The sequence below is a fragment of the Ctenopharyngodon idella genome, chromosome 15, assembly GCF_019924925.1.
Source record: "Ctenopharyngodon idella isolate HZGC_01 chromosome 15, HZGC01, whole genome shotgun sequence".
Taxonomy (NCBI): Eukaryota; Metazoa; Chordata; class Actinopteri; order Cypriniformes; family Xenocyprididae; genus Ctenopharyngodon; species Ctenopharyngodon idella.
In genome coordinates, this window is record NC_067234.1 from 29,405,583 (window position 1) to 29,425,728 (window position 20,146).

At 37.6% G+C, this 20,146-nt stretch overlaps 2 protein-coding genes across 9 annotated transcripts in view; both read right to left on the reverse strand.

Moving 5' to 3' along the window:
- Positions 1–15,824, reverse strand: part of pitpnm3 (PITPNM family member 3) — a 111,018-nt gene extending 95,194 nt beyond the window's left edge. For all 4 annotated transcript variants that reach the window (XM_051863107.1, XM_051863106.1, XM_051863104.1 and 1 more), the window contains exon 1: positions 15,515–15,824. In XM_051863107.1, the coding sequence (XP_051719067.1) occupies positions 15,515–15,539 (25 nt within the window). In that variant the 5' untranslated portion in view covers positions 15,540–15,824. The remainder of the gene's footprint in view (positions 1–15,514) is intronic.
- A 2,622-nt stretch (positions 15,825–18,446) lies between these two features.
- kiaa0753 (KIAA0753 ortholog) overlaps positions 18,447–20,146 on the reverse strand; it is a 28,916-nt gene continuing 27,216 nt past the window's right edge. For all 5 annotated transcript variants that reach the window (XM_051863485.1, XM_051863484.1, XM_051863483.1 and 2 more), the window contains exon 17: positions 18,447–19,921. In XM_051863485.1, the coding sequence (XP_051719445.1) occupies positions 19,783–19,921 (139 nt within the window). In that variant the 3' untranslated portion in view covers positions 18,447–19,782. The remainder of the gene's footprint in view (positions 19,922–20,146) is intronic.

The following is a 20,146-nucleotide window of genomic DNA, read 5'->3' on the forward strand; positions in this document are numbered from 1 at the left end:
ATGGCACACTACAGAGGCTCTGCTTTATTTCTATGAGCTGAAGGGAGGCACAGAGACGCGGACTCCCCGCTGTAACTTTACCTGCGGGTGTCGCTGTTTGACAGTGTTTCTTTAGAAAAACGAGTGACTTTTACACTTATTAATGTCAAATTTTGTAACATTTGCATTGTTTTATTTTTGTAATATCAATTATTTTCTCATCCAGTTTTTTTGAGGAGGCACTGCCTCCCTTGCCTCCTCAGAGGAAACGCCCCTGATATATTTTTTATATATATATATATATATATATTATATATATATATATTATATATATATATATACAGTGGGTACGGAAAGTATTCAGACCCCCTTAAATTTTTCACTCTTTGTTATATTGCAGCCATTTGCTAAAATCATTTAAGTTCATTTTTTTTCCTCATTAATGTACACACAGCACCCCATATTGACAGAAAAACACAGAATTGTTGACATTTTTGCAGATTTTGCAGAAAAACTGAAATATCACATGGTCCTAAGTATTCAGACCCTTTGCTGTGACACTCATATATTTAACTCAGGTGCTGTCCATTTCTTCTGACCATCCTTGAGATGGTTCTACACCTTCATTTGAGTCCAGCTGTGTTTGATTATACTGATTGGACTTGATTAGGAAAGCCACACACCTGTCTATATAAGACCTTACAGCTCACAGTGCATGTCAGAGCAAATGAGAATCATGAGGTCAAAGGAACTGCCTGAAGAGCTCAGAGACAGAATTGTGGCAAGGCACAGATCTGGCCAAGGTTACAAAAAAATTTCTGCTGCACTTAAGGTTCCTAAGAGTACAGTGGCCTCCATAATCCTTAAATGGAAGACGTTTGGGACGACCAGAACCCTTCCTAGAGCTGGCCGTCCGGCCAAACTGAGCTATTGGGGGAGAAGAGCCTTGGTGAGAGAGGTAAAGAAGAACCCAAAGATCACTGTGGCTGAGCTCCAGAGGTGCAGTCGGGAGATGGGAGAAAGTTGTAGAAAGTCAACCATCACTGCAGCCCTCCACCAGTCGGGGCTTTATGGCAGAGTGGCCCGACGGAAGCCTCTCCTCAGTGCAAGACACATGAAAGCCCGCATGGAGGACTCCCAAGATGGTGAGAAATAAGATTCTCTGGTCTGATGAGACCAAGATAGAACTTTTTAGCCTTAATTCTAAGCGGTATGTGTGGAGAAAACCAGGCACTGCTCATCACCTGTCCAATACAGTCCCAACAGTGAAGCATGGTGGTGGCAGCATCATGCTGTGGGGGTGTTTTTCAGCTGCAGGGACAGGACGACTGGTTGCAATCGAGGGAAAGATGAATGCGGCCAAGTACAGGGATATCCTGGACGAAAACCTTCTCCAGAGTGCTCAGGACCTCAGACTGGGCCGAAGGTTTACCTTCCAACAAGACAATGACCCTAAGCACACAGCTAAAATAGCGAAGGAGTAGCTTCACAACAACTCCGTGACTGTTCTTGAATGGCCCAGCCAGAGCCCTGACTTCAACCCAATTGAGCATCTCTGGAGAGACCTAAAAATGGCTGTCCACCAACGTTTACCATCCAACCTGACAGAACTGGAGAGGATCTGCAAGGAGGAATGGCAGAGGATCCCCAAATCCAGGTGTGAAAAACTTGTTGCATCTTTCCCAAAAAGACTCATGGCTGTATTAGATCAAAAGGGTGCTTCTACTAAATACTGATCAAAGGGTCTGAATACTTAGGACCATGTGATATTTCAGTTTTTCTTTTTTAATAAATCTGCAAAAATGTCAACAATTCTGTGTTTTTCTGTCAATATGGGGTGCTGTGTGTACATTAATGAGGAAAAAAAATGAACTTAAATGATTTTAGCAAATGGCTGCAATATAACAAAGAGTGAAAAATTTAAGGGAGTCTGAATACTTTCCGTACCCACTGTGTATATATATATATATATATATATATATATATATACACACACATACATACACACACACATATTTTATTATTTAATAAATTATACATTATAAATGGATAAAAAATAATACGTGTTATACACCTCAATTTTTACCATCAGTCCAATCAAATACAAAATTATTTTTATTTTATTTTTTTCAAAGAAAATAAATGGGGTCATTTATAAAAGGTAGGAGGTAAATTATACCAGCTGTGTTGTCTGAAATTGATGTTATTCTTTTCTGTTGCCCACTTGAACACTCAAACCTTAGACCGACAGAAAGAAAGAAACAGCACAAAATAACACCAGATCTCAATCAGTTGTTTCATTAAATTACTCAGCGGAATACTCTCATCTTTAAGCCTGCATTACCAAAGAAAGTGTGTGCGCTTGCAGCATATGTGCCGTGCGGCTTGTAAACACCTCCATTTGGCAGCTCAAAGTAGCACTGCACACACTGTGAAATAGCACATATGCCACAAAAAACACTAGTGTGATAAATAACTTAGCATTACGAAGCAGAACTGTGATACTGCATGCCTAAAAGAGCACAAATGCAAAAACTGATCCTGCAGACTACGCAAATACTGACAAAGGCTGTATTTCCAGGCAGTTCAGGCTAAACCCCATGCAATCTTTTCCATCCTTTATGATTGTTGCTTGTCACATCTTGGGTAAAAGCCAAGGGAGACTATGCAACATCAATGATCTTAGGACTTTGGATACGATTGACACTGCTGACTGGATGATATTCCAGAAGATTTGTCCTTAGTCAGCAAAATCGTGGTCAAAATCGTATTATGTGCTCAAGGCTTATAGAGAAGGACCGACACCTTCAGACTAAGCTAAGTGAAAAGGTTACAGTTGCTTAAACTGCAACAGATGGCATGCAAAGGTGAGTGTAAAAATCACTGCAGCAGGGGAGAATACAGTGGGCAATCCTCATGCAGGGTCATAATATCAAGAGGGGACTGTGAGTAAACTACGGGGAACAGAGCCACTTGATTGGGTTACTCGAGAGCTGCGTCCTCCGCCTGCCAACGCTCAGCTGAGGACTGAAGCTCGCTGTGATGGACGTTAATTGTGCCTTTACATAACCAGGGAAATACATACACAAAATCGAGACATTTCGTTAAGGAGACAGTGCTGTCAGTCGTATTGCTTCCGATTTGTGATCAGTTTTTGCCACCTCATGTCTACTGAGGTGAGGCTGTTCAACAAAGCACATCTGCACACAGCTCTGATAGGAAGTGTTTGTTTGACATGGTGTCGTGTGAAAAGGTGCTCTCTGAATTATTAGGAATAAAGATTTAATTACGAACTACACAGTCATCATCATCTTATTCCTTTTTGATCATGTTGTATTACATGAATGCATGCTGAAATCCTCAATGCCATCCATCAATAAATAAATAAATGAACACAGCCAAAATAATGATTTGGTTTTTGTTAACACCCTCCTTTGAACCACAAAAAATAGCATGTTTTTTTTATTTTATTTTTTATACTGTATTTATAAAGCTTTTTTCTTGGTTGAAAATTTGCCTTTGTTTACCTCAGTCATACTATATAAGGAGAAAAAAAATTCCATTCAAACTTCATTGTTATTTGTACATGAATAAGACTTTATTTTTATTTTCTTTTTCCATTAAATCCCCCTGTACTAAAAAACAGATGCTATTATAATTCGCCACCAAAAGCAACACTGTCCGAGAATGAATTAAATGACGAAGAGATTTATTTCTTTACTTTTAATTAAAGCAGATGTTTTAAAAGAACCATCTGTCTACTACAACAAAACTCATCTAGTTAAAACATTTATACACCATAGTTGAACGTTTTATCTCATCTAGTTAAAACTACAGCCCCTGGTTACTGAAGCCAAGCCATACTGTAGTCTCACATCTCAAAGAATCATCGCATCAAAATAACAATCAAAAAATTGAGACCTGAATTGCCCGTAAACAAACAAAAGGCAGATCGCAGTACTACAGACGGTCATGAAAGGCTGTCATTCTCTCTTTCTCTCACAGGACCACAGGGTAGCAGTGAGTCTGTCACTCCCTCTCGTGCAAGGCTATTTTTAGCACCGTGCTCTACCCAAATCATTGTGCAAGTTCGCTAGAATACAATCATTACTGAGGAAACCTGAATCTGCCCTGAATTGTTCCATTTGTAATGAGGTGTCAGGCAGCTTCTAAGCGTTTTATTAACAGCTAAGGAGCATGAGAAAATAGGCCTGAGTCTGAGACATTTACTGGAGTTTTTCTCATTTCAGCAAGGGAAACCATTTTTGCAGATATCAGGCAGGTTTAAGGTTTCTACTTGTTGATACACATGTTCTAGAAAGCTCCGAATCTTTCATATGACTGACCCGCCCAAGGCAAAACCTGCCATCACTTGCCATAGTTTCACAACTTCCAATGAAGAGAACATGCACACCATGTCGTAACCACAAAACCGGTTACAAAACTGGAGATCATATATACCACTCAAAAGTTTGGGGTCGGTATGATTTTTTAAAAAAAATTTGAAATAAGTCTCTTATGCTCCCCATTCCCAAGGCTATATTCACGCGTGGGGTAGGCAGAAGCACCGAGCAAATGTTTACAAAGCGAAAATGCAAAGACTAAGTCAAACGGCCTTTACTAAAAAAAAGGTAAAACAACGATGTCAGATGATTTTGAAGTTGGTGGAGATCATGAGATGGAGTTTTCCGCCCTTCCGCGGTACTTCCGCCTACGTCTCACGTGACCTTTCTAACATGATTACGGAATGCGTGGCGCACCGCAGAGCTAGTGCAAGACGAGCATTTGGTTAAAAAGTATTACTTTTTTTTTTTTTTTTTTAGAAAATGACTAATCTTTTCACTAGATGAGATCCTTATAACTCGGCTGGGATCATGTAAAGCCGCTTGAAGCTGCACTGAAACTGCAATTTGGACCTTCAACCCATTGAACCCTGTTGAAGTCCACTCGTGTAATCTCGTGTAATCGCTCAATCAGTGTTTCAACTGTGGAAAGACATCAATAAAACAGCTTGCAAACAAGATGTCATGTAGGATTTACATCAGAAAAGCCATTGTCCACAGCTTGTTAGTTCGCTAGAGAAATGAACTCTTTCGCTACATATAAGCACTATATTAGCCTATATATTCATTATTTTTTACTTAAACTGTCTTGATTAATGTATATGTTTAATGTATGTTTAAATAAATCTGTCATGAAAACAAGTTATGATGGCCACTGTGTAAATGAATATATTTTAACAACAAATTGAAGTAGAGACATAATTTTATAATTAGATTTAGAAGTTAAAGGGATAGTTCACCCAAAAATGAAAATTCTGTCATTATTTACTCACCCTCAAGTTGTTCCAAACCTGAATACATTTCTTTTTTTCTGCTGTACACAAAGGAAGATATTTGGAAGAATGATTGTAACCAAGGTGATCTCGCCCCCCAATGACTGCCATTGTAGGAAAAAATAATACTATGGTAGTCAATAGAGGGCGAGATCTGCTTGGTAACAATCATTCTTCCAAATATCTTCCTTTGTGTTCCGCAGAACAAAGAAATTTATACAGGTTTGGAACAACTTGAGGTTGAGTAAATGATGGTTGAGAAAATTTTCATTTTTTGGTGAACTATCCCTTTAATGCAAAAACTATGTATTGTATCTATACTATTGCATATATAACTATATGCAATTTACATCTTTGCATACAATTTAGCAACTGAATTTAATAGTTTGGGCTCTGTTGTTAATTGTAACCTTTAATATTATAATAATGTGCAAGAAAGGGCTCCCTACATATAGTTTACAGCATTAGCAGAGATAGATTTTTTATTTTTAAAGTGCCCCTATTATGCCTTTTTAAAGGTTTCTAATATTGTTTTGGGAGTCTCCTACAACAGGTTTACATGCATGCAAGGTCAAAAAAACACTTTCGTTTTCTCATAATATAGGCCTACATTTAATTTCACCTCAGTTCTCAATTAGTCGCAAGTGATTCGTTAGAAGCAGTTCAAAGAATCAGTCTCTCTAAACCCCTCCTTTTCGTGAGCCTACACTGCTCTGATTGGTCAGATGGCCCAGTCCTTTGTGATTGGCGCACCAATTGCCATAAGTGAATGACAGCTATCAATTCGCAAGACATTGTATACAATGATACAATGTATGGACAGAAAAGACAGCATCGATTTTACCATATCAATTCGAGCCCGAGTCCGACGATGAAACGTCTGAAGTAGTCGATCAACCAGAAACTGATTCACAATCACGACTGGAGTAGGACGTTTCTCTATGGTAAGCGTCACCTTAGTTTTCGTTTTTTATTTATAAGTCGTGCTCCATCCTTGATCATTACTCCAAGTAATAAGACAGACAAGCTGCATTAATCGACACATTTTTAGACAATATTGGACCCACATCTGAATAGCAGAACTACAGAAACGTGAGTTAGCCGGTTAGCAGGAGACATACAGACGAGGGTGTACGATACACAACATAACATACAAAACTACGAATTTTGAACGATCGCTAGAAAATATAAACATCAATTATTAATCATACTTACAGGTTGAGATTCAGAGTAGCAAGCTGGCACAAATAAACTGGTCATTGATCCATATTTTAAGACCAAGCGTTTTGTGAATCCTGTGTTAAACTCCCCGAGTTTTGAGAACAGTCGTCAGTTAAATGACGGGAACACAACAAAAGATTGTACTGCTGTGGTATTGTTGAAAAAATAAATTTTCCCTAGCGTCTGTGTGCGCAATAAGTGGGCGGGTTTTATGCTAATGTTTCGTTGTGACGTCACAACGAAACGGCTTGGGATTCGTTTTACAAACGACTCGTTTAATTGACTCAAAAATCCATAATAGGCGCACTTTTTTTGTGTACCGTTACACCCCTACTGTATATGATTCACACCATAGACTGTAAAACAAGATGGACGACACGACTCCGCTTCCTTCCATTGTAATGAACTGAACGTAAAACATTCGACGATGGGCGTTGACATGTTACGCAAAAACGTCAGTTTGGAGCCTGGGCATGTGCAGAAGGAATTGTCAGTGGAGCCCGGAGGCGGAGTCGCGGTATCAAACTTCCGCCCAGACGTCTGCATCGTCAAGATCAGATCACCTATTTGTTTTATTATCTATTGTTTATTATATTTTTCTTTTCCTTCTTCCTTTTTTCATTTGGCTTAATTACATCTGGCAAAGAGGAATTTACATTTATTTAAATGTTTATTAATGTACATTGTTCATTTTCATATAATTACTAGTGATAACTACAATACATTGGGACAGGTCAAAACAACATATCATAATTGATGTATTTTAAACATATAAATTATACACAATTTAAAATTCTACCTGTAAATATTCTGTTTCTAGAGCAATAATATTTTTGAAACAGCAAATTCAGTAGATAAACTCAATAATATGCCACTAGAAACAACTCTAAAATGTCAGAAACGGTCCTGCCATTTTAAATCAAGTTGAACTAACGTTACATGAGATCGATTGCAGTAGACAGTGCTCTATAATTAACTAGAGGAGGCTATCATTAGTTTTGCCCTGCTAATTATTATTTTATACCCATAAAAATAATCAGTAACTGCCAGATAATGATCACCTGCTTTTTCCCATCATGGCTAACGTTAGGTGTGTTATCTTAGCTAATAACATTTATAAATTAGCTTATAAAGCCCACATTTAACGTTACCGAAAAAAGCTGAGTGATCCGTCAGATCCTGTAGGTCGGTTAGTATAGTTTACTGCTGAACAACTCATTTTGTCGCTGTGAAATAACACAGAAATCGAAAATGAATAGTTAGTAATCTTCAGTCTCCCCTTGAAGCTCCGGCAGTCCTCAGAGAAGCTGTCAATCACAACTGTCAATCATAGCGATATGCCCCGTTTCTTTCTATAGCATCAAATTGCTAGCTAAAATCAAACTTATCACAAAAACGAACAATTGAACATATATCAGCGTGATAACAACTACCTTAAATGACCAAAACCATGTTTTGGAGAATTTTATTGGAAGTGTTTATTGGAATTTATTTTTTATTTTGACTCAAGTCCCATTCGTTTGCATGGAGAGGGCGGGGTTTATGACCTGTACTGCATCCAGCCACCAGGGGGCGATCAAAGAGCCCGCAGCTTCACTTTTCAGGACGTATGAGGCACACCCGATTCATACTCAGAAAGTGGAACTGAAGTGACATTCATTAAAAGATGATTAGTTACATTTCAGAATGCACCTGCATTGTTTTGCATTTTGTGACTTTCAGTCAAATAAAAGACTATTTTTCCAGTCATATACTTTGTCAATGAAGTTTTCTTTCAAATAGCGTTAAAATATTGGCTCGTCTCATTCTTGTGAACCCAATTTCATGTATCATCTCTTGAGCTAAGTGTATCATCACACCCCTAATGGTAGTACAGTATAGTAAAGCATATATAGTAGAGTACAGCATGACAACCCTATATCAGTCCCTTGCAGATCTGAAGGACAAGAGCAGCAACTAAAAAAATCGGAACAGATATAAACTATAATTTAAATAAAATTATATAGCAAATTTTCTTGTCACGTACCACTCCAGGTGCATGGTCTCACAGTTTGAGAGCCACTGATCTAGAAGATACTTGGTGATCTATTTTGCTTTGCTTAGTTACATAAATTCATGAGTTTTCATCAAGTAGAAACGTCCTTGATGTTTTTAACAGGAATAACAGTCATTTCGCACTATACTGCGTGGGTGCAGCAAGTGCTGAATTATTGGGTGTGGATAAAAATAGAATTTCATTTTCTCAGAGACAAAAACCAAGCAAGAAACAAAATAAACGTGAACCGAAGTAAATGCTGTTTGCTAAGAGATAATACTAGATCATCTGAGTCTCGCGGTTTGACAGCCACAGATATAGAGAGAGATACTGACTGAAATGCCATTACACAGATATAGTGTCACAATGCCTTCAATCAAAAACCCTAAAAAACAGATCAGCGGGAAACAAAACCAAACAAAACAAAGGAAACAAAATGTTTCTCATTTGAATGTACATCACAAGGATGCCACAGGAAAGCTTCTTGACTGAGGTGCACATTAATTGGTTTGGCAAAAACAAACCAACTTTGCAATTCAATCTTGCTCCTGTGAAGAACACATAGTATTCCCTGTTTTTATTCTCAACCAAAGTCAAGCAAAATTAGTTTTTGAGAACTGACACAGAAATACTACTTGCTTATCTGCCACTAAAAGGTCACTTCCTGAGTGGCCAAGATTAAATATCACTAGAGCACCCACTATGACCCCTATACAAATTTACACAGTAAAATACAGTTTTCAGATGAAACAGTAATATACCATAAAAACTATGCATTCTGGGTAATATTTGTAATTTTAAAGGGGTCATGAAGTGGATTTTTTTTATTATTTTATAATGTTTCCTGAGGTGCAATTATAATGATAGTATGATTTTTACATCAAAAATTTTCATAATTTAGAAATAAAAGGCATTTTTCTATCCTGATTTTAGTCCTCTGTTTGAAGGGGCGTGTCTGCTGTGAGACTTCAGTGTAAACGCCCACTGCTAGAGTTGTCAAAAGTACCGACTTCGGTACCAACCGGTACGGAAATTTTAAAAATGTGACGCTTTGAGCGCTGTCGAGCGGATTCGTAAACACCTCTGATTGGCCATTGTGTTGACGCGCTCATTGATTATGTCTGTGATTGGCTACAATGATCAATGCACGGAAGCATTTGAATTTGGAAGCGGGAGCGTTTGAAAGCAGGCGTGTATCAGCGGACTGGTCCACGATAGATGCCTGCTTTCAAACGCTCCCATGTGTATCTGTGTGAGTGCTCGGTGAAGAGCGTTATTGATATTTACAACGTTTTTGAAACGTTGATCAGTGAAGCCAATTACAGACATATCTGATGAGCGCATGAACACAATGGCCAATCAGAGGTGTTTACGAATCCGCTCAACAGTGCTCAAAGCGTCACATTTTTAAAATTTCAGTACCAACTTGATAACGAAGTCGGTACTTTTGACAACTCTACCCACTGCTGTGATTGGCTGACATCTTTGCATTTGAAATACGTATAACACGTGGAACCCCTCTCGGATACTTTTACTATTAAAGAATTCGTTAAATTAACGAATCCTGAAAAGTGTCGATTATTGCCTTATTATATTTAGATCTTTTCCTATCACATGAAAGGTTGCAGTGATGAGAATTGAGCAAATAACAGTCGTGTGATCGTGCGAAAGCAGTGATCTCATCATTGTAACCTGATTCCTGCACTCTCACAAAATGCTTTCACCACAACTAACAGCAAACATGATGAATACAGTAACATTAGCCTAAGAGCTTCATTGTGCAGTGTAACAGCGTCATTCATATAACAGCAGTTTTGACAAGTGTCCAGATAAACTTGCGCTAAATGTGACTGACAGCTTCAGCCATTGTAAAGGGAGCATACTTTGATCTCTCTCTGAATGTAATTTAATCACAATTTAAAAATCTAATTATTTTCATGCTACTAAGAGAAACAATGTGAAGTTGGTCGTTTAGTCACTCACTGGCTTGATTTACTGATGCATAAACAGTTTTAAACGACTTTGGAACAAAGAAAATCTGCCTGAACTTGAATAATTACAAATTAGATATCACTGATCACAGATCAGGCATTAGAATGAATACTGTTACTTACATATTTGTAGTGCTGCTGTCGAACCCATATCGTAAAAGTCTGTTTACAAAGCCTGCATCAATATTGTGACTGAAATACCAAATAACCACAGTGAAACATCTGGACCCGATCGGCAGCTTATGCAAAGATGATGTTTTTCCACAGCCAGAAACAGCACAACATTTGCATGGCATCGCCAATCTTGTTATTATCACAATGTTATCGTAAATAACTTTAGATCCACTCGCTGCTCATCGACTGAACACCAGTGGGCGGGGCCGACGATGCGAAGATGTAAAAATAGGCGTTGTTGTCTTGCTCCAGAGGCAGTCGTATGCAAATGATTGTGCCCCTGTGATGGCACATGCCACCTTGGATTCAAACAAAGTATAAATGCTTTGTTATTAATAAGGAGGATGTAATAATGATACAAAGACCTCTTATATGCCAAAAGATCAAGAAAAATTTGATTTCTCATGTCATGACCCCTTTAAGAAAAGAGGCCTATAGGCTACTTTCTCGAAAATGACAAATAATATTAACCAGAATGCATTGTAATATACAGAAGCAATATACTGAAAAAACAATGCATTCTGGGTAATATTTGTCGTTTTTGAGAAAGTAGCCTGTAGGTTATTTTCTCGAAAACAACAAATAATATTATCCAGAATGCATTGTTTTTACGGTATATTACTGTTTTAATGGAAAACGGTATTTTACTGTGTACAATTTGTTCCGTTTTTTAGTTATTTTTTAGAGTGTATGTACATATGAAACATTTAACAGTACATTACTAGAGCTTTACTCAAAAAATAATGTGAAGAAACATCTACCTGTTAAATCTGAAAGTGTATTTTGAACCATTTCTACAGAGACCTTCACCAGCCTGAGCATGTGAATTCCTATTAGCAATGTGTTCTTAGATCTCTTTTTCCGGAAAGCCCTCTTTTTTTCCAAGAAAGGCAACATGGATGGATTGTGCACACAATGAAATGAATTTTGTGCAGAGGGAAATCACACCCCTTTGAAGCTTTGAGATCATGCAGAGCTAGACTTACAGACAAACATGACATGATGGTTTGACTCACTGAAACTGCCTTTGATGCACTCTAGGGCTCTTTTGCTGAGGAAATATCACTGTGACTTCTAAATAACAGAATAATGCTAATATTCATTTAGTGCTCTGTATCCTCCTTTGTAGCATCAGCTACAAAATATAGCAGGGGTATATAATTAAAGTTGGAAGAGGTCCAACCTCCAAATGTTCTTCCCAACAAACATTTGAACAATCAAAGGTGCCAAAATAAAGTACAACGCTGTTTCAGGAGTCAATGTTGACTACATTAACAAAAGGCAATGTGCATTTCAGGATAATATTATGCAAATTTTTTAACAGGACATACTAAAACCTAAATAGTCACTACTGCTGAATCTGATTTATCCAGTATAAAATCTCAAGTATTTAATTTTTTTTTTTAAAAATCATAAATTTTAAAAACTTTATAGCACTTTTCATAATAAAATTCAAAGTCAAAGGTGACTAAGATGATTCCCAAAGAAAAAAAGTTATATTTTCTTCTTTCATGTGAGTGTTAACAATGACTGACTAACTGTTGCATTTATAAGTGAGTCTGATCGATTGGAGAAACTAAAGTAGAATATTCTAAAGGTCTCTATGCCGTGTCGAAAGAACCGATTTACTGTTTCTTATATTAAAATTCCAGTGTATTGTGACATCCTCTTTTCCTCCATGGTATATAAGCCAATATAATTTGTCTCTGTTTGGATTTTTTTTAAAAGATTTGGATGCTAACTGGTGACTAATTTGTGACTTTTGATCTACAGCATAGTAACATATAACAGATTTACTGATTGATTTGTTAATGACTTTGACTTTGGACAAATATAACAAATATGAATCTAAAAATCTTGAGAAATAAATCAAAATCCTAAAATTAGCTGAGACCAAACAGACACTCATGAAGAATCCTTGCTATTTAACATATAAATGAAGCCAGCCATACAGTGTTTGCTGATTGGCTGTCAGTTCTGACAATGTTAAGGAACTAATTTTGTTCCAGTGATGACGTCTCCCCTCAGTGATGGCCCATTCTCATTTACAAAACCAAATACTGCCTTCCTATATGACAGAGAGAGGAGAACTTGGCTGATTTAGAAAGATGCCTGAGGTGTAATCCCTATTGCAGCTTACTAGCAGTCTATAGTCGTTACCGCCATCCAACTTATGGAAGCTGTTCTACTTAAATGAAATACAACATGGATGACAGGTTGTCACACCAATATCCCAGAGAGCTTCATAGAGCTTCACATTCAAAACACAGATGACACATGCTGTGAGCTTCACATCCTAACAAACCACTTAACCACTTATGATCATAAGCTACAAAACATACTGACAGTATAACTCGAGGCTAAGATCTGACGTTCTGTTCGCCAGTTTCCTGACCCCAAGAGACTGATCAATGATCCACATAATCATGTTTGAAAATGAGCATTTTTTTCCTTGTAAAAGTAATGTTGATTAAAAGCAGAAGTGTCATTTTGGACCACCAGCTTCACAAAAAAAAGAAAGAAAAAGAAATGGAGATTGTTTTTAAACAGGCTTTTTTGAACTCTGCCCTCAACTGCCATTGGTCATAAAACAGATAGTCCCGCCCCCAAACTCACACCATTAGTTGATGATACTTGTCTCTGCATATTAAAGCTATAGTTCACCCAAAAATACAAATTCTGCCATGATTTACTCACCCTCAAGTCATTCCAAACATATACGCCTTACTTCTGATGAACACAAAAGAAGATATTTTGAAGAATGTTGGTATTTTTCAAAATTATCTTCTTTTATGTTTCACAGAAGTCGTCATAGAAGTCATACAGTTTTGGAAGTGTAGTCTGAAGTCAACAATTTTCATTTTTGGGTTATCAATCCCTTTAAGCTAGGTTGCTTCGGGAAAAATTAAGTATATAAAAAGAATACAATCAGAGTCCTCAAAACAAACCTCTGCTTGCATATACCTCAGCAGCCAATGTGAATCACATAATCAATAAACCTAAAGAAATTCTGCAAAGCACCACATTACCTGACATTTAGAATAATTTAGAACCATAAAATGCAAAGGGTAAATTTTCTTCCAGATCAATAATTGCTTTGACATGCTGGACTGGAGTTGCTGCCATAAACAGATTAAATTGGATGTATGTATGCCGAGATTTTCAGTGTAACGCTCAGCTCTAGACTCAGCAAAGCAAACATATCAGAGAGTCCTACAGAATCTATATCTTCAAGAGAGACCAAAAGCTCTCCATCTCTTTCATCAGCCTCTTTCAACATTCAAGGAGTCTTGAAAAAACAATTCATGTCACTGATCAATCCACCTGAATATGTAGTGCATACTACACAGGATGCACACAGGGACAAGACAAACCTCTCTCAACGACTTTCCATGTGGAACACGCATTATGAATGGCTTATGGGGTTTTGAAGACCACATTTTGCTTCATTTTAAGTGTTTGAATTTCACACTATACTGTTCTTATTAAATGACCCTGATTAAAGCATATTGGAGGGGGAAAAAGGCTGACCAATGGATCATCACTCTCCAGCTGGGCTCTTATTATGTCAAAGATGAATCAAATGTACAGTCATATTCTACCACCGTCTGGAAGAAACAAACATTCAGATAAGATTTATAGCTAGAATTATTACCATAGGCTATGTATCGTCAAGAAACCTGAAGAAAAACATTATATGATAAATAAAACATAACTCATGTCCGGAGACACATTTCCTTATACATTAGCTTATTTTTTATGACACTATTCATAAAAACCCTAATATATTATTTGCTAGATCTGCTGGGGGTCCATAAAGTTACTGCAGGGGTCTGAAATACAAAAATAAACTTTAAACTTGATGAAAATTATTAAAGATGGACCAAAGAACATTTGACTGATTTTTTTTTTTTTTTTTTTTTTTTGCCGATATGCAGATTTTTCTAATTAATTGGTTCTGTAACATCAGGTCTACTTATAAATCAGTGTCTCTATAGCACCCAACATAGTAACACATTTGTGCCTTTAACATGAAACAATGGTGTTCACAGTAAAAGTAACTTTTGCTAAAATAAAAAGTTTTTTTAAAAAAGCTATTCATTTTCAAGTCAGAAAAAACAGCACTTTAAGCTTAAAAACTTATTTCTTTATCAATATAATGCTAATTCTATTATTAATAATAATAGATATTATGATTATTATTAATATTAATAATAAGTAGATGAATATAATTTTTTTTTAATGATTTATGGTTTTATTATGTAAAAAAGCACAAATAGAACAGTCAAATCAGTAGGCTAATATCAGTCGTGAAAATACAAATCGGTTTCCAAAAGTCACTATTCAGTGTTACCAATAAAACCTACAATCTATATCGTATTAGGGCTCCCTGGATTGCCTGAAAGTCTGGGTAGGGGGTCCCTGGCTCAGATATAGATGACAACTCCTGCCGTAGATCCTAAAAACATTCTACATGCCAGAAAAGGCCACTTTGTTGAGAGAACATGTTAAGATGAAGATAAGAAAAAGCCAACGTTTGGACTGTTTCTCAAAACCATAAGCACTGGAATGAGCCCATGACGCCCCAAAACGCTGTCTAGGTAGGCAGCTCACTAGGTTTTGAGACACAGCCTTGGTTCATCACACGCATTCCAACAGATTGACGCGGAAAGTGAAGAGAGCAAACTGACTGTCCACTCTTTCTACAGTGATACCCCAGCTGCACGTCAATCCCGGAGATGTCACATCACATACATACAACACAGAGACACGTCTCACCTTTCCCTCTGGTCTCTTTAGCCATCCTGCGTCTTTGCAGTTAGTTTGGACAGTACGCACGTCTCTTCCCTCTGTCCTTGTCTGCGCGCGGAAGAAGCGATTTAAAGTCTATGCGCGTTTCATGTTTTAAAATGCAGTGGAAATGACATGCGAAGGTGGGAGTATCCATTAACGCTAAGAGAAATCCTTGTGTTGAAGTAAGCGCGGACTTGGGGCTGTTTGTATGTGTGGAGACTTTGCTGTTGTCCTCCTCTCCTCCTGTTGAGCTCGAGGTGTGATGTTCGACTGCCTCCAGTGGCTCTGCGCGAGCTGCAGTCAACTTAGAAACCGCCAAGCGCATTAATGCAGGCTTCAGACCACCCGCCGTCATATATTAGATAGTTATTTATTCAAGTACGTATTTTAAATAATAATATTACTCTAGCGCCTCCTTAAGGATGTTACACAGTTCATATATGCCATGAAATAAACACTGATAAATAATAAATTAATTTCCTGTAATGGCCTACCCTTTGAGCTTTGTAACTTAAAATAGATGTCTATGCTGAAATGTATATATCCATATAAAACGGTATAATAAAAAAATTAAATGACACCTAGTTTTGTTTTGTTTGTTTTTTGTTTTGTTTTGTTTTTAAATGGCACCTAGTAGGCCTAATGAAAAGTGGTTGACAGCGTAAATGGGGCGTCAAAAGTTAATTTGAATATTTTTAGCCATACTTTAAAGTTTAAATATAACATTTTCTGTAATTTTATCCAACAGAGTTTAATTATTAAAGTCAGACAAGCCAACTAATAACATCACAAAATACATAACTAGCCTACTAATTTGTTTATTTCACGCAATGCGCCATTTTGTAATGAAAACGAGGGGGAGGTTCAGGGACTCATTATTCCATTTCTGTTCGTCAAATGTCTGAGAAATTTATTCACTTTATATCTCCGTTGTTTAATCTTTTTATGTTCATAGAAGAAGCAGCTGAAACTAAGTTGGAGGACGTTTATTTTCGCTGCGTATTTAATACGAATGTGTTAAAATATGGTTTCTTAGCCTAGGGGCTGTCTAGTTGCAGGTTCAGTTGTTTTCTGAAAGTGAGTGACATGACAGAATCTGTCGCCACAATTGAAGAATGTCTCAAAACTCCTGAGATCATAGTTAAAACTGTTAAAAAAAAACCACAGGAAAACGTTCAACAAGGGTCTTACAACATTGACAAACAGTTAGGCTACCTTAAAAATCCCTAAAGTGCTTCAAAATTTGGCCTACAGTATAACTTTCATTCAACCGATACAAACAACAGTTGCATAGCTGAGGGACCACAGGTGCTGTCCATGCCTGCCGGCAAACTGAGTAACTGCATTGTAAAAGCAGAAGTGCAAAAGGGATTGTGAAGTAGAAAACAGAAATATAAATATCTTCACCCTGCCAATGGCACTATATCTCTGTAGTCCTATAGTAAGATGACTGTGCAAAATGTTAGCTCGATCATAAATCATGATGTTGCGATTCCTCCTCAGGCCTTTAAATAACCAACTCCGTCACAGTACATCCAACATCAGTTCAGCTGATTAATGCTAGGGGCGTAATGACTATAAAATATGAGTCTTGCGCTAGCTGTCAAACAGTAATTGAAAGAAAAGGTAACAAATCAAGGCTAAGTGTGGTGCATTATACATGTTTAACAGCTCACTGTCTGAATGAAAAGTGTGTTCTGTGTTGCCATGTAGTCTACAGTATACACCGATCAGGTATAACATTATGACCACTGACAGGTGAAGTGAATAACACTGATTATCTCTTTGTCACAGCACCTGTTAGTGGGTGGGATATATTAGACAGCAAGTGAACATTTTGTCCTCAAAGTTGATGTGTTAGAAGCAGGAAAAATGGACAAGCTTAAGGATTTGAGCGAGTTTGACAAGGGCTAAATTGTGATGGCTAGACGACTGGGTCAGAGCAACTCCAAAACTGCAGCTCTTGTGGGGTGTTCCTGGTCTGCAGTGGTCAGTATCTATCAAACGTGGTCCTGGTCTGATGAATCATGTTTTCTTTTACATCACGTGGATGGCCGGGTGCATGTGCGTCGCTTACCTGGGGAACACATGGCACCAGGATGCACTATGGGAAGAAGGCAAGCCAGCAGAAGCAGTGTGATCCTTTGGGCAATGTTCTGCTGGGAAACCTTTGGTCCTGTCATCCATGTGGATGTTACTTTGACACGTACCACCTACCTAAGTATTGTTGTAGACCATGTATACACTTTCATGAAAACGGTATTCCCTGGTGGCTGTGGCCTCTTTCAGCAGGATAATGCACCCTGCCACAAAGCAAAAATAGTTCAGGAATGGTTTGAAGAGCACAACGAGTTGACTTGTAGTTGTAGTTGACTTGGCCTCCAAATTCCCCAATCGAGTGTCTGTGGGATGTGCTGAACAAACAAGTCCAATCCTGGAGGCCCCACCTCGCAACTTACAGAACTTAAAGGATCTGCTGCTAACATCTTGGTGCCAGATACCACAGCACACCTTCAGAGGTCTAACGGAGTCCATGCCTTGACGGGTCAGGGCTGTTTTGGCAACAAAAGGGGGACCAACACAATATTAGGAAGCTGGTCATAATGTTATGCTTGATCGGTGTATAAAAATAACCCCAGGTATCTAACGTAACGCATTGCTGCACATCAGGGATTCTAAATAACTGTTCTGGAATAGCTCTAAGTCTATTGATAAAGGTGAAATCTGTTTTTGTTTTTGTTGTTTTTTGTTTTTTTTAATTCCAGGAAAAACTGCCCATGTTGCATTAGCCCACTCCTTTAGGGACTTGGCCTATTTGTAGCAGTCAGGAAACCCAATGACAAAACACTTTTGACTCCAAACATTGCATTGAGTTTCTGGTAAAAGCAGCAGCAGAGAAACAGCCTGCAGGCCAGACAAGCAGAAAGATAGATAAAATTTATTACACCAGTTAGACACAGGAAAGAAATTCAATTAATTTAAACATTTTCTTTCAAAAGCAATTTCATCCTTGGTACAAGGCTAGGGATATGCTTGAAAGAAAGATTTATTTTCATTATAAATTAAAACATAATTATAAATACAATTCAAATTCAGCAGGTGTCTTTCACCAGCAATAAAAACACAACCAAGAACAAGTCCATGCCAAACTGGTGACTATTTTCCCGTAGAGTCACAGCATTCATAATGCTTCATGGCACAAAGCCTGAAATTTACCAGCAAATAGAGTTATTTGTGCTATTAGTTTGCTTTTGGCACTTTTCACAAATAAGTAGGTTGCTGAACAGAAGTGGAAGAAACCTGTGACTCACATCTGGGGGTTTAAACTGCAGCTTGACAGGATAAGAAATGTTCCCTAAAATCTGCTCACTACATTAGAATTAAACAGTAATGGGACAACCAATACTTTTAAAACTGCTCAAAAGACACAGACCCTCATTTTAGATGCCTAAACTACACACTTTCTGATTATTATAGCCTTACTTGGTTATATAAGAGCTGTAGGCGTGTACATTTCTACACACAGTCCCTATGGAAAAAAATATTTGTAAAGACTAGTGCACTCCGAGCACATTCCCTGCATACTGTACCTGCCCAACATCTGGACTCAACTGGAGGCCATTCTCCCCTCAGGCCCTGACACAAACTATACATATTCTCTAAATACCTCCAATCACACTGGGGATCACACATTTAGATAGCTTAGTGAACTTAAAGACAATTAGCATAGAGAAACAAAACATATGCTTCAGAGTATGTGCATTCAGTCCACAAAGCAAAAAGTCTGTTTTGATGCGGATAGCATTAATGCCTCTAATAATGCTCATTTAAGATGAAAGTGAGGGTGATCCTCTAGTGTGAGATATTTATGGATAATAGTGTAAATCTTATCATTTGCTATGCATTAATAATGTAGAAGTTCTTTTATGGCTTTTGTCTATGCTGAACAGCAACTAACTACTGCATTGACTAATGCACAAAGAAAGTTGCATGGATTATGACACATTGATGTGACATTTGTTAGCTGTTTGCTTAAAAGCATCTGTTTGCATTTAGAAGTCAGACCGCCCACTAAGGTTTCGCATTACAGCAAAAATGCCGGTCTGAGTAAAAACTGAGCTCTGACCATATTTAAAGCATGAAAACGTAATTCATGGAAAAAATGCACAAATATATAAACCTGGATATTACAATTTTCAATTCCAAAAACATATCAAAATGTCATTGCTTTTAAATTTGTTTATGAGTAGTTTCTATGACACAGATGTAGTGGGAGACTGGACAGGCTGGAGGAACTCTGAAGTGAAAACAGCTTCCGCATACTCTTCACAAACATCCTGGAACTCTGCCGCCACATCAGCCAGTGCCTCGGCCATTAGCTCATCAGCCAGACTGAGGGAAACAAGAGAAAAGAGAGTTACAATCTCACAGCATTTACTGCTCAATTTATATTAAAGGGTTAATTCACCCAAAAATGAAAATTCAGTCATTAATTACTCCCCCTCATGTCATGGAACGACATGAGGGTGAGTAATTAATGACAGAATTTTCATTTTTGGGTGAACTATCCCTTTAAAGGGTTACAACAAAACGACAATTTTATCCTTTAAATGTGAA